Source organism: Felis catus, chromosome E1, assembly GCF_018350175.1.
Source record: "Felis catus isolate Fca126 chromosome E1, F.catus_Fca126_mat1.0, whole genome shotgun sequence".
Classification (NCBI taxonomy): domain Eukaryota; kingdom Metazoa; phylum Chordata; class Mammalia; order Carnivora; family Felidae; genus Felis; species Felis catus.
The window spans coordinates 37,997,342-38,009,896 of NC_058381.1; the positions used below are offsets into that span (position 1 = coordinate 37,997,342).

Here is a 12,555-nt window from a genome sequence, read left to right on the forward strand (position 1 = left end):
TCTGTGTCCTTCGCTCCTTCTCTCTCCCCAAGACAATGTCGTTTGTCAGTTTCTGCTTCTATTTCTCCTTCTCTGCCCCACTGCTCTGTATTTCTAGAAAAAATAGTTTTGTTGTTGTTGTTTTCCTTTTTTGGAGGCTTCGCATATGAACTGCTTCTCTTTTCCCTCCATTTTCTTGGTGTCTTCCTTCCACTCACCGCACCTATTTCCCTGTCATCTCCCTTTTCTGTCTCTATCACCGCTCTGTTGTCTCTCACCTTTTGCTTCATCCCACAATTTCTCCCTGCCTTTGTCTCTGGCGCCACTTTCTTCCCTTTCAAACATAATATTTCGAGAGGGTAACATCGATTGAGGCAGACAATGGAAAACTGTCCCACCTCCACTGTAAATTCATTCTTAATCCTACGAAAAATGCAACCTGAAACGTATTGCACAGCGAGACAAAAACCTCTGTCTTTGCCTTTCCTGCAATCCAGCCTGGGGGCGGGGTGGGAGATAGGCGGTGGAGGAAAGTGCTGGAGAAATAATCCCATCATTGACTGAACATCAAGGAATTTTCAATCACAATGACCCTCTGACTTGCTATAGATAAAAACATCTGCCGTTTCAAAACGGAATTTGGCATCTTAGATGTTGGGAGGATACCGCTTAGGTTTTTCTTTTAGTAGAAAGGGGGGGAAAAAAAGAGGCAGCGTCCCTGGGTGGGCTCGAACCACCAACCTTTCGGTTAACAGCCGAACGCGCTAACCGATTGCGCCACAGAGACTGCGACAACTGCCAGCGTGGCGGTGAGCCGAGTCAATGGGAGCGAGCCTATGACGGCGCAGGAATCCAACGGAAACCCTGCAATCGGGCGAAAGCAGTCAGGCCCTGGGGAGAAAGGAAAGGGTCCCAATCAAGGAAAGGGACGAGGAGGGACCTTTACGTCCCTCCTCTATTGGTTCTGGGAGGGGGTAGTCGGGGCTTCCTCTAGATCGCTCTTAGGGGAAGATAAGAAGATGGAAAAGCCCGAAACGTCCTTTTTTTTAGGGTGACCTGAGTCTTGGGGATACGTGGGGAGGGGGGGTCTCAAAAAGCATAAACACCTTTGGTCTCCAAACCTCCCCTTTGAACCTGAACCCCTGCAGCCGCAGCCCATCCGCGACGCCCTCCCTTTGCCCCTCCCCCTCGAAACATTCAATGTGTACTGAATCGGCGCCTCCTAAATACCAGGCACCGTTCTAGGCCAGCGAATGTGCAGAGCCTAGCATAGTACCTGGCACATAAGAGACGGAAGGATTTCTGGAAAGAATAAATGAAACAAGCTAGCGTAATACACCCGAGCCACACGGCGCGATCACAACACCGTGGTCCTTCAGCTGGGACCGCAGCCCCTATTCTGGGCTTCACCAGCCCACGTGCACACAGGTCCCAGCCCAGGTCCTCCGAGCCGGGAGTCCCGGTCCGCCGCGATCCCAGCTTGCACCGCGGCGCCAGGCTCTTCCGCACTCAACAGTGACTTTTCACTTTCCGCCTTCCCATTCTGGGTTTTGGCTTCTCAACCAAACTCCGGTTCTGATGACTGACAGATAGTCACAGCCAGTAGGAAGTCAAAATGTCCCGGAAGGGTCGGCCTTTGGGCGAACAGGGAAAAGGCAGCAAGAGTGGTTGTGCAGTGGGGGCCTCAGCCGGTTGAGTGGAATTGTGGCGATTGCAGGTCCCAGTACGCCGCAGTCATGGTGAGATGGGGAGCGAGGAGAAGGGACGCGGGGTAGGGATTGAAGAACGGGGAGGGGGCACGGGAGCTTTGGGAGGCGGAGAGGGCCTGGTGGTCGTTTGAAGGGAAGCCGACCGCGGTGAGGACCAGGGGTTCGAAGGCGGCTCCCCGCAGCTGCACAGCGCTAATGTCACAGCTGGGCTTCGGGGTGTCCAGGCGCCTCCAGAGGGGAGGACGGTGCACATAGGAGCCTTCGGATCAGGGGCTGCGCCGGGGACTCTGGCCGCATTTGGCCCGTCACGCTGAGTTCCTCCGCTCTGTCTGCCGCAGTCTATTATGTCCTATAACGGAGGGGCCGTCATGGCCATGAAGGGGAAGAACTGTGTGGCCATCGCTGCCGACAGGCGCTTCGGGATCCAGGCCCAGATGGTGACCACGGACTTCCAGAAGATCTTTCCCATGGGCGATCGGCTGTACATAGGCCTGGCCGGACTGGCCACCGATGTCCAGACTGTGTAAGTGTCGGGGGTCCCCGCCCACACGCAGGCCTCTTCTTGGACTAGCATTGCCTGGTGTCTTGAGTGGCCCAGGTGTCAGTCGTCTACCAAACAGCACCAGTGAATCAGAGACTTTGCCGGACACACCGTAAGCCATAAAGAATTGTACCCTAGCCAGCTTTCACCAGCATTTACTCATTTTCTCTGCACGGAGCACCTTACATGCAGGGGCTCATTTAAACCGCTTAAGTACATTACCATGCTGCCGTCCCATTTTGCAGATGAAGAAACTGAAGGTCTTAGAGTTTCTTGCCCAAGGTGCAAGTTGATGAATGTCACTCAGGATCTCAACGCAGCTCTTCCTGGGGCTTGTGCTCAGTCCCTAAATAACTTCAGGCCTAGTTGGGAAGGGGATACAGAAAGATACCTGATCCAAGATGAGTGCATATTAACTGCTAGATTCCTCATCTAGTGGATAGAAGCCCTGTGATTTAAGAGGAAGAGGAGTCTGGGAGATGAAAGAGGTAGCTATTGTGTTGGTCCAAAAGAAAAAAAAAAGGTATGAGGGTTATTGTCCGAATGGGATGGTAGTGATGGGAAAGGAAAGGAAGGCATTTCTGAGAGTTTAGCAGCCTTAGTGGCTGCTTGGCTACTGTGAGGCCAAAGAGTCATTCACTGAGGGTGGGCTCTGTGTCTTTTTCATCTGCTACTAGTGTCTAGATTACTACTTGGCATATAGGTGATCCAGAAATGTCTGAAAGATGATTTTTGATTTGAGCGTGTTGACCGAAATCCAGAAATTCGGGCGGGCTAGTTTTAGGGGAAGGTGGTGACTGATTTTTGACCCCAATTTTGAAGGGACGAGGCGACCTAAGGAACATCTTTCGGGCAGTTGGGAACTTGAAATCGTATCTCGGGGCTAGAGAGGCATCGGTGATCTTTTAAACCTCTGGGAACAGATTTTGGACAGACTATGTAGAGGAGAAAAATTAGCTGCCGTTTGAGAGCTGAACTGTACATTTAGTGGTGGGGGAAGACGAGAGGCCAGAGGAAAAGGATCAGGTTAGGGTTTCAAGAGGGAAGATGTCACAAGTGGCAGGTCCTCCAGGAAGCTGGTGGCCCAAAGAACAGCAGTTCCCGGACTTAGTTCTTGGAAGATCAAGAGACTAGTTCACTAATGTGGGTGGAAGTTGGTCAGAACGTTTTCTCTCGTTTCCGTCGAAGCTCCCTAAGTCTCAAGAACACGTGACTTGGAAATGCTTCCTTCTGGCATCAGGGCGACAGCTTCAAGTTGCCGTCACTGTAAAGGCCTCCATCGGCCTTCCTCTGCGCCCCTCACACCGTTTCCTTTTCCTCTGGAGGCTTTCTCACCGCCTTTGTAGGCTTGTGGGAGGTAACTGCTAATTTTGCAAGGCCTCAGTTTCCTCACCTGTAAGAGAAGCTCAGGTTGTGTCTAAGGCTCTTTGTTCTGGCGTCCTTTGACCCACTCAGCAGCTTTGCTTCTGGCATTGGTCTGCTCCTCCTCCCTGCCGGGGCCTGTCCTGGGCTCAGAGCTCAAAGGCACTGGTGGCCTTTGTTGGGCAAGTCTGAAACGTGGACATGAGGCCGGACTTCTGGTGAGAAAATCACCGGGAGAGGAAGAGAGGAGTCTTGCTTGGCAAGGGCGGCGATTGTATGTTTCCCCACGTACCTCCTGCCCTCCGCAGAGTGGACCCTCGGGCACCTTCAGGAGTGACGTCCTAACTCCTTTCTCCTCCTGTCACAGTGCCCAGCGCCTCAAGTTCCGGCTGAACCTGTATGAGCTGAAGGAAGGTCGGCAGATCAAGCCTTACACCCTCATGAGCATGGTGGCCAACCTCTTGTATGAGAAACGGTGAGCGGAAGTGTAGCCCGGGACTTTGTGGCCACGTGGTCATGGCTGGAGGATGATTCCTCCTCCTCCCTCTCCCATTTCTCGTTTGCAGGGTGATAACCCTGTTTTATGGGTCTGTTTTCTGTGGGCCTGACGACCAACCAGGAAAGAAAGGGCTACTTCAGAAGAAGGCAGGGAACGCACACAGCAGACAAACTTGCTTCCAGGCAGCAGAACTGACCCCACCAAAGTGTGCCCTAGAGTCTCGGGACCTAGGGATTGGGTACCTGAATTTTTGTCCGTTTTCTTTGAAGACTTTGTGACGAGGAAAGCAGAGGCCTAGCTCTAGAATCCAGTGCAGAAGCTGGCATGGAAGCAAAGGAGAGCCCCACAGGGACTTTCCTTTTCTCTCTTTTTCTTTTTGTTAAATTTTTTTACTGTTTGTTTATTTTTGAGAGAGAGAGACAGAGTGCGAGCAGGGGAGCGGCAGAGAGAGAGGGAGAGACACAGAATCCGAAGCAGGCTCCAGGCTCTGAGCTGTCAGCACAGAGCCCGACACGGGGCTCGAACCCACAAACCGTGAGATCGTGACCTGAGCCGAAGTCGGACGCTTAACCCACTGAGCCACCCAGGCACCCCCCACAGGGACTTTTCTACTGGGCACAGCTGGGTAGCAAAATGACAAGTGGAGTTCTTTTTTTTTTCCCTTTTATTTCTTTTTAAATCATTTAGCTTGAAATAATTTTGAACTTTATGGAAAAGTCACAGAAGTACTCTTTAGCTTTCAAAGCTGAGTCGTTGCCATTTTCATACCTGGATCGATACTGTTGCCTTTGTAGTATTAAAAAGCTAAAAACTGTAAGAAGGGTTACCTTTTTTTAGGTGTATTTTAATATCCTCAGCTGTGAATTGTCTGCCACGTGTAACTGTGTTTATCAAAATCCCGAATTGAAAAAGGTTTAAATGGGGGCGCCTGGGTGGCGCAGTCGGTTAAGCGTCCGACTTCAACCAGGTCACGATCTCACGGTCCGTGAGTTCGAGCCCCGCGTCAGGCTCTGGGCTGATGGCTCAGAGCCTGGAGCCTGTTTCCGATTCTGTGTCTCCCTCTCTCTCTGCCCCTCCCCCGTTCATGCTCTGTCTCTCTCTGTCCCAAAAAATAAATAAACGTTGAAAAAAAAAAATTTAAAAAAAAAAAAGAAAGAAAAAGGTTTAAATGATTTTTGTCTTAAGTTTTTATTTAAGTAATCTCTACACCTAACGTGGGGCTCAAACTCACAACCCCAAGATCAAGTGTAGCACGCCACTCTGATTGAGGCAGCTAGGTGCTCCTTAGATGACTTTTTAGAGTGTGGTGCCTGGGTGAGCCCAGTTGTTTAAGTGTTCGACTTCGGCTCAGGTCATGATCTCACATCTTGTGGGTTCGAGCCCCGCATTGGGCTCTGTGCTGACGGCTCGGAGCCTGGAGCCTGCTTCGGATTCTGTGTCTCCCTTTCTCTCTGCCCCTCCCCCACTCATGCTCTGTCTCTCCAAAGTGAATAAATGTTTAAAAAAAATTAAACTTTATTTTACAGAGAGCAGGGAGAAGGGGCAGAGGGGGAGAGGGAGACTCGTAGCAGGCTCCACACTCAGCGCAGAGCCCAATGAAGGGCTTGATCCCATGACCCCGGGATCATGACCTGAGCCGGATTCGAGAGTTGGATGTTCAACGGATTGTACCACCCAGGTGCCCGTAAACAATTTTTTAAACTGATTGTAGATGGGGGAAATGTCTTTCACACCTGTAAAAATTACCTCACATTTAAGTATATGAATAATGGCTCATGTTTCTGTTTTTGTTTTTTAGAATGTTTATTTATTTTGAGAGAGAGAGTAGGGGAGCGGCAGAGAGAGAGAGAGAGAGAGAGAGAAAGAAAGAATCCCAAGTAGACTCCGTACCGTCAGCGCAGAACAAGCAAACTTTACACCCAGCACGGGGCTTGAACTCACAACCAAGGTAGTGAGTTCAAGCCCCGTGCTGGGTACAGAGATTACTTAAAATCAGTAAGTAAACTTAAAAAAGAAAAGAGTCACATGCTCTACTGACTGAGCCAGTGCCCCATCGTGTTTATTGGGAATAAAAATACGGGGGCACCTGGCTGGCTCAGGCGGTACGGCTCTTGATCTCAGGGTCATGAGTCCGCGTCCCATGCTGGGCGTAGAGATAACTTAAAAACAATCTTTTTTTTTTTTTTTTTTTTTCAACGTTTATTTATTATTTTTTTGGCGGGGGGGACAGAGAGAGACAGAGCATGAATGGGGGAGGGGCAGAGAGAGGGAGACACAGAATCGGAAACAGACTCCAGGCTCTGAGCCATCAGCCCAGAGCCCGACGCGGGGCTCGAACTCACGGACCGCGAGATCGTGACCTGAGCTGCAGTCGGACGCTTAACTGACTGTGCCACCCAGGCGCCCCTAAAACAATCTTTTAACAAGAAAAAGAAAACTACAGGATTTTTGAGGCTGACCTGATAAGTCCTAGCTTCTCAGCTAACCGGGAGCTTTCTGTACAAGCCCACCTGAAGTCAGGGATTTTCTAGCAGGATCGACGAATTCTGTGATTTGCAAACTTGAGCAGTGGACAGAACCTTTTTTTTTTTTTTTTTTTTTTTTTTTAGAATTATTTTTTACGGAGCTATAATTTAAGGTCATGCTCTCAGGTATTACTGAGAGCCAATATAAGACATGGGTAAATAAAGACAAGATGGGGCGACTGGGTGGTTCAGTCAGTTAAGTGTCCGACTCTTGATTTCGGCTCAAGATCATCATCTCAGTTCGTGAGATCTAGCCCGGTGTTGGTCTCTGCACTGTCAGCGGGGAGTCTGCTCGGGATTCTCTCTCTTTCCCTGTCTCTCTGCCCCTCCCCTGCTCGTGCTTGCTCCCTCTCTCTCTCTCTCTCTCTCTCAAAACAAATACGTCAACATTTTTTTAAAAATAAAGATAAGACATCTTTACTTACTATTTTTTTTTTTTAACGTTTATTTATTTTTGAGACAGAGAGAGAGAGAGAGAGCATGAACGGGGGAGGGGCAGAGAGAGAGGGAGACACAGAATCGGAAACAGGCTCCAGGCTCTGAGCCATCAGCCCAGAGCCTGACGCGGGGCTCGAACTCACGGACCACGAGATCGTGACCTGAGCTGAAGTCGGATGCCCAACCGACTGCGCCACCCAGGTGCCCCACTTACTATTTTTATTGAGAATAACAGCCATTAGCTTTTGCGGTTATTTTTTTTTTTTTGGGGGGGGTTTAATGTTTATTTTTGAGAGAGAGAGAGAGAGAAACACAGTATGAGTGGGGGAAGGGCAGAGAGAGAGTGAGACACAGAACCTGAAGCAGGCTCTAGGCTCTGGGCTGGAACTCACAAACTGCAAGATCATGACCTGACCCGAAGTCGGATGCTTAACTGACTGAGCCCCCCAGGTGTCCCAGCTTTTGAGTATTTTATGATAGATTTCTGAGATTAATTCTTTTTTTTTTTTTTTTTCCCACTTTTATTTATTTTTTTGGGACAGAGAGAGACAGAGCACGAACGGGGGAGGGGCAGAGAGAGAGGGAGACACAGAATCGGAAACAGGCTCCAGGCTCCGAGCCATCAGCCCAGAGCCCGACGCGGGGCTCGAACTCACGGACCGCGAGATCGTGACCTGGCTGAAGTCGGACGCTTAACCGACTGCGCCACCCAGGCGCCCCTATTTCTGAGATTAATTCTACTCAGAGCTCAGGGTCTCGGACAAGTGTCCGATAATCTCCTATTTCCTGTAGGCAGACAACGAAAATAACCCAGCTTCCTGAGTATCCTTCTTTGCCTTGTCTGCCAAGAGACTCAGCACAAAACTTTGTGTTCAGTCCGGGTGTCTTGTCATTGTTTTAATGATTTTTATTTTTTAGTGTGTTTCCTATAAACTGCTTCAAGTCCGTTTTCGAAAGGAGTGGAGGTATAGGTAGATACATGAATAGAGAATTGAATGGTGGTAGGACTTTGGTGAGGATAGGGAAGAGTAGAACTCAGAATTCCCAGAAATAGGAAGTGGAAGAGAGGGTCAGGGGGGCGGAGGCTATGAAGGCAGGTGTCAGGGAAAAGAAGTCTTAAAGCACTGTCAGATGCCAGGAGGTGGGGAAGGGTGAATCAAAGCTGGCCCTATGGGAGGCAACTGGCTGGCTGAGTCAGTAGAACATGTGACTCTTAGAGTCTTGAGGGGCGCCCGGGTGGCTCAGTCGGTTAAGCGACCGACTTTGGCTCGGGTCGTGATCTCACAGTTTGTGAGTTCGAGCCCCGCGTCGGGCTCTGTGCTGGCAGCTTGGAGCCTGGAGCCTGCTTCGGGTTCTGTGTCTCCCTCCCTCCTTCTCTCTCTCTCTCTCTCTCTCTCTCTTTCTCTGCCCCTCTCCCACTCATGCTCGCTTGCTCTCTCAAAAATAAATAAACATTAAAAAAAAAAAAAAGTCTTCTGGGTAGGTCTGAACAAGAAGGCGATTGTTCTTGAGTTCTGGTTTCTCTCTGCTCCTGGCCTGCACAGGTTTGGCCCCTACTACACAGAGCCAGTCATCGCCGGGTTGGACCCGAAGACCTTCAAGCCCTTCATCTGCTCCCTAGACCTCATCGGCTGCCCCATGGTGACTGACGACTTTGTGGTCAGCGGCACCTGCTCCGAACAAATGTATGGGATGTGCGAGTCCCTCTGGGAGCCCAACATGGTGAGTTGGTGGCATGGAGTGGGGCCGGGCTCTGAGGTGTCCACCCCTTGGCCATCGGGGAAAAATGTGTTTGTGTGGCACACGATGAAGAGAGTGACGCAGGTAGGAGAGAGCCACAGCTGCTTGGCCTCGGGACGGTGTCCAGAAACGGCCGGGCCTTGGTGCAGGCTGGCTCCAGGGAGAACAGCATCTGTCAGGAGACCCCGGTCAGATATTTGCCGCAACAGCAGATGGTTCCTTACCTTGGAGTAACTCCTTACGGGCTTTTCACACCCGTTCGTTGAACAAACATTTTACAAGGTGTAGGGTCACAGCCGAGGCGGGTCAGCGGAATGGGCTCTGGAGCAGGGTTGTCTGGGTTGGAAACCTGGATCCACCCGTCACTTAGTTATGTCCTCAGGTATGTCACTTTGTCTCTTTGTGCCTCCATTACCTCGGCTGTAGAATGGGGATAACGGCGTAGTCTACCTTAGGAGGGGCAGTGTGAGGGAAACACATGAAGACTGGAACGGTCCCTGACGGGAAGGGGTGGCTGTCGCACCATCTCTGCCGGGCCCCGCTGGCCGGTCTTCAAGGGCTCACTGCAGTCTGGTGAAGCAAGACAGACCCCCAAACGCGTGGTAAAAAATGCAGTTTGCCAGGATGAGAGGAAACAAAAGGTCTGATTGGCGGAAGAAACAGCCTGTGCCAAGGTACCAGAGGGGCGAGTGTGTTCGGTGATGAGAGAGCTTGCTGTGGCTGCTCTGTGGGGGGAGATGATGGCGGAGAGCAAGAGTGGGCTGCGACTTCAAAAGGCCTTGAATGCCGTTCCAGAGTCTGAACTTTTCCCCGGTACCTGATGTCAAAGGTGGGTAGGAACCGGCACCCGCAGGTAGATGCCATAGGCTCTCGTGCTCGCCTGCAGGAGGCCCTGAGCGAGGCCTGAGCAAAGATCGTCAGGGGAGGGGCAGGGGTGCCTCTGGCGTCTAGAGCATTTGGTCATTTCAACCAGAAGCGAGGGAGGTGGAGACAATGAGGGTGTCTTGAGTTTTCTCACGAAGCCAACCCAGATGGAGGACGTAGGAGAAGGAGAAGGTTGGGGGGCTGGGGAGTGGGTTGACGGTTGGACAGATCGAGTTTTGAGGTACCTGTGTGACACCCAGCAGGAGAGCCCATAGACAACTCCTAAAGCACGTGGAAGTCAAATAGGGATTCTCCCCATTTTACAGAAGGGGGATTGAACTTAGCGGAGGAACATGTGACTTGTCCAAGGTCACACTGCTGGTTAGTAGAGGCAGTTCAGGGCTTCGCTTTCCCTTACGTAACCTGCTTCCTTCTGAGCAGCCGAGGGGGCTTCCCACATCCCGGGAACCGTCCCTCACTTCAGGCGTGAGGGTGGCCAGAGTTGGGGACCTTGAGCCTAGAAAAGAGAGAGGTAAAGGGTTCAACCAAGTTAGGGTCTGAGGCTTCTGCTTGTTGGCAGGATCCAGAACACCTATTTGAAACCATCTCACAAGCCATGCTGAATGCCGTGGATCGGGATGCAGTGTCAGGCATGGGAGTCATTGTCCACGTCATGTGAGTACGAGCTGGAAAAAGTCTAGAAGCTTTGCGTACACCTGCCTCTCCCCTCCCCCACAGACACCCCATCTTCCCATCCCCCTGATCAGGAGTGAGGGAGGAAAGGTGCTTGTGGCAGGCTTGGGATAGCAGAAATCCATGCTTCTCCAAGGGTGGCGGCAAGGAGCCTCTTGCGGTTCCCCTGGCCTCTGTCAGGTGAGGCTCCGTGACCCTGAGTTTCCTCCCTACTTGCTCACAGTAGGAAGTGTCCCCAAAGTCTCAGGGACCTGTGTGGGGATGAGCCACAGCAGCGCTACTGCAGACTGGTCAAGACTCTAGGTGACTCCCTCCTCTCCCAACTCCCGCCTCTGGGTGACATTCTGAGCCACGACTGGCTGGTGCTCCGGGCGCCGGGAATGATTTTCCAGCCCCAGCCGGCTCCCTAACTGCCATCCCCTTTCCTCTCGTCTGGAGCTGTCACCAGGAACCCGAATGGATGAAGTAGATGTCCTCCCGACAGCTTTCCTTGGGCACATCCCCAAATAAGCATTTGGACCCTTTAGTTATGGGGTGGCTTGCTCAATTATCACGAAAAACAGACTGGGGCTGATAGCAGACAATTCACCCTCGGGCCCTTTTATGTTCCTTGGGATGAAACGTCCTTCCTAAATGACTGGTCCTCCGGGCCTGGGGGAGCTCCTGTCCTTCTTCGGCGGGCTGTGCAGTCAGGCCGTCCTCTTACTCTTGGTGGTTCCCGCCCTGGAGAGCTGTCACTAGTCTCCTGTCTTTCCCCCCTTCCTCATCCCAGGCTGAGCAGACAGGCTAAGGTTAGTGGAACATGAGCAAGACAGTCAAACCTAGAATTGGCTGGACAGCTCCGTTCTGCAGTCTAGAATGGCGTAGATGTTTTGTGACTTTTCTCCCTCTGCAGTGAGAAGGACAGGATTACCACCAGGACACTGAAGGCCCGCATGGACTAACCCTCTGTTCTCAGAGCCTACTTTTTTTTTTTTTTTTTTTAAATAAAATAGTTTTTTTCTTTCACTTCTGCTTCTTTGTCTTTGGGACTTTTACCCGAGATCTTTGATCCCCGCTAGGCACTTACAGATAGCTCCTCAGGGTGTAGCTCAGCCCTTGGGTTTTCTTCTGGACTTGCAGCCAACCCTACCGGTACACCAGCGGGGAGAACATCGACACGTCACTTGCTGAGTGTCTGCTGTGTGGTAGGCCCGGCACAAAGTGCTTTACACATTCTAGAATTTAATCATCATGGTGACTTAAGGCAGCTGACGTAATCTTCTTTTATGGGCAGTTAACTTGTTCAGGGTGACTTTAATAAATGGTAAAGCAAAGATGTAAACCCATATTCTATTTGACCCCAAAGCCTAGAATGCTTTCCACTCAATTCTACAGGAAAACTTTTTTTTTTTTTTTTTTTTCCTTCAGAGAGAGAGAAAGTGAGCACATGAGCAGGGGAGGGGCAGAGAGAATCCCAAGAAGGCTCTGCACTGTAACAAGCCTGACCCAGGGCTCCAACACACAAACCATGAGAACGTGACCTGAGCTGAAATCAAGAGTCAGACCCTTAACCAACTGAGCCACCCAGGCACCCCTATAGGAAAACTCTTAAATCTTTCATAGTTTCAGGTAGAAATTTGGCTAAGTAACTACAAGTAATGGGCTTATGGATCAGTGTTTTGTTGTTTTTTATTAAAATGTTTGCTTATTTTTGAAAGAGAGAGCGAGAATACAAGCAGGGGAAAGGGAGAGAGAGAGGGAGACAGAATCCGAAGCAGGCTCCAGGCTCCGAGATGTCCACAAAGAGCCCGACATGGGGCTCGAACCCACAAATTGGAGATCATGACCTGAGCCGAGGTCGGACGCTTAACCGACTGAGCCACCCAGGTGTCTTTTAACCTTGGGTGCACATTAGCCACAAAGATACTTTGATACCATCCTTCAAGATTCTGATTTAACTGGCTTTTAAAGGCCTGGGTGCCTGTCTTTCCAAAAAGCTCCCCAAATTATTCCAGCTTCCAACCTGTGGTGGCGGCTCCCAAACTTGAGCCTCCATCAGAATCTCCTGGAGGACCTGTTAAAAGTCTGATTCACCTGAAACCATTATTACACCTCATGTTTGGATTTAAATAGAATTAAATTAAAAAAAAAACTTTCTGATTCAGATCTGCAGAGGGACCCGGAATTTCTGATTCCCAGGCGCTGCTGATCCTATTCTCCCAG

At 50.7% G+C, this 12,555-nt stretch overlaps 1 protein-coding gene and 1 non-coding gene across 2 annotated transcripts; one reads left to right on the plus strand and one right to left on the minus strand.

Moving 5' to 3' along the window:
• Window positions 1–692: 692 nt before the first annotated feature.
• Window positions 693–766, minus strand: TRNAN-GUU. Its single transcript has one exon. It is a non-coding gene; the product is annotated as a tRNA-Asn (tRNA).
• Window positions 767–1,523: 757 nt separating this feature from the next.
• On the plus strand, window positions 1,524–11,358 carry PSMB3 (proteasome 20S subunit beta 3). The gene is made up of 6 exons (XM_003996762.6): window positions 1,524–1,718; window positions 2,027–2,211; window positions 3,959–4,066; window positions 8,598–8,775; window positions 10,238–10,332; window positions 11,246–11,358. Exons 1-6 carry the CDS (start codon window positions 1,716–1,718, stop codon window positions 11,292–11,294), a joined length of 618 nt encoding a protein of 205 aa, XP_003996811.1. The 5' UTR covers window positions 1,524–1,715; the 3' UTR covers window positions 11,295–11,358.
• The last annotated feature ends 1,197 nt before the right edge of the window (window positions 11,359–12,555 follow it).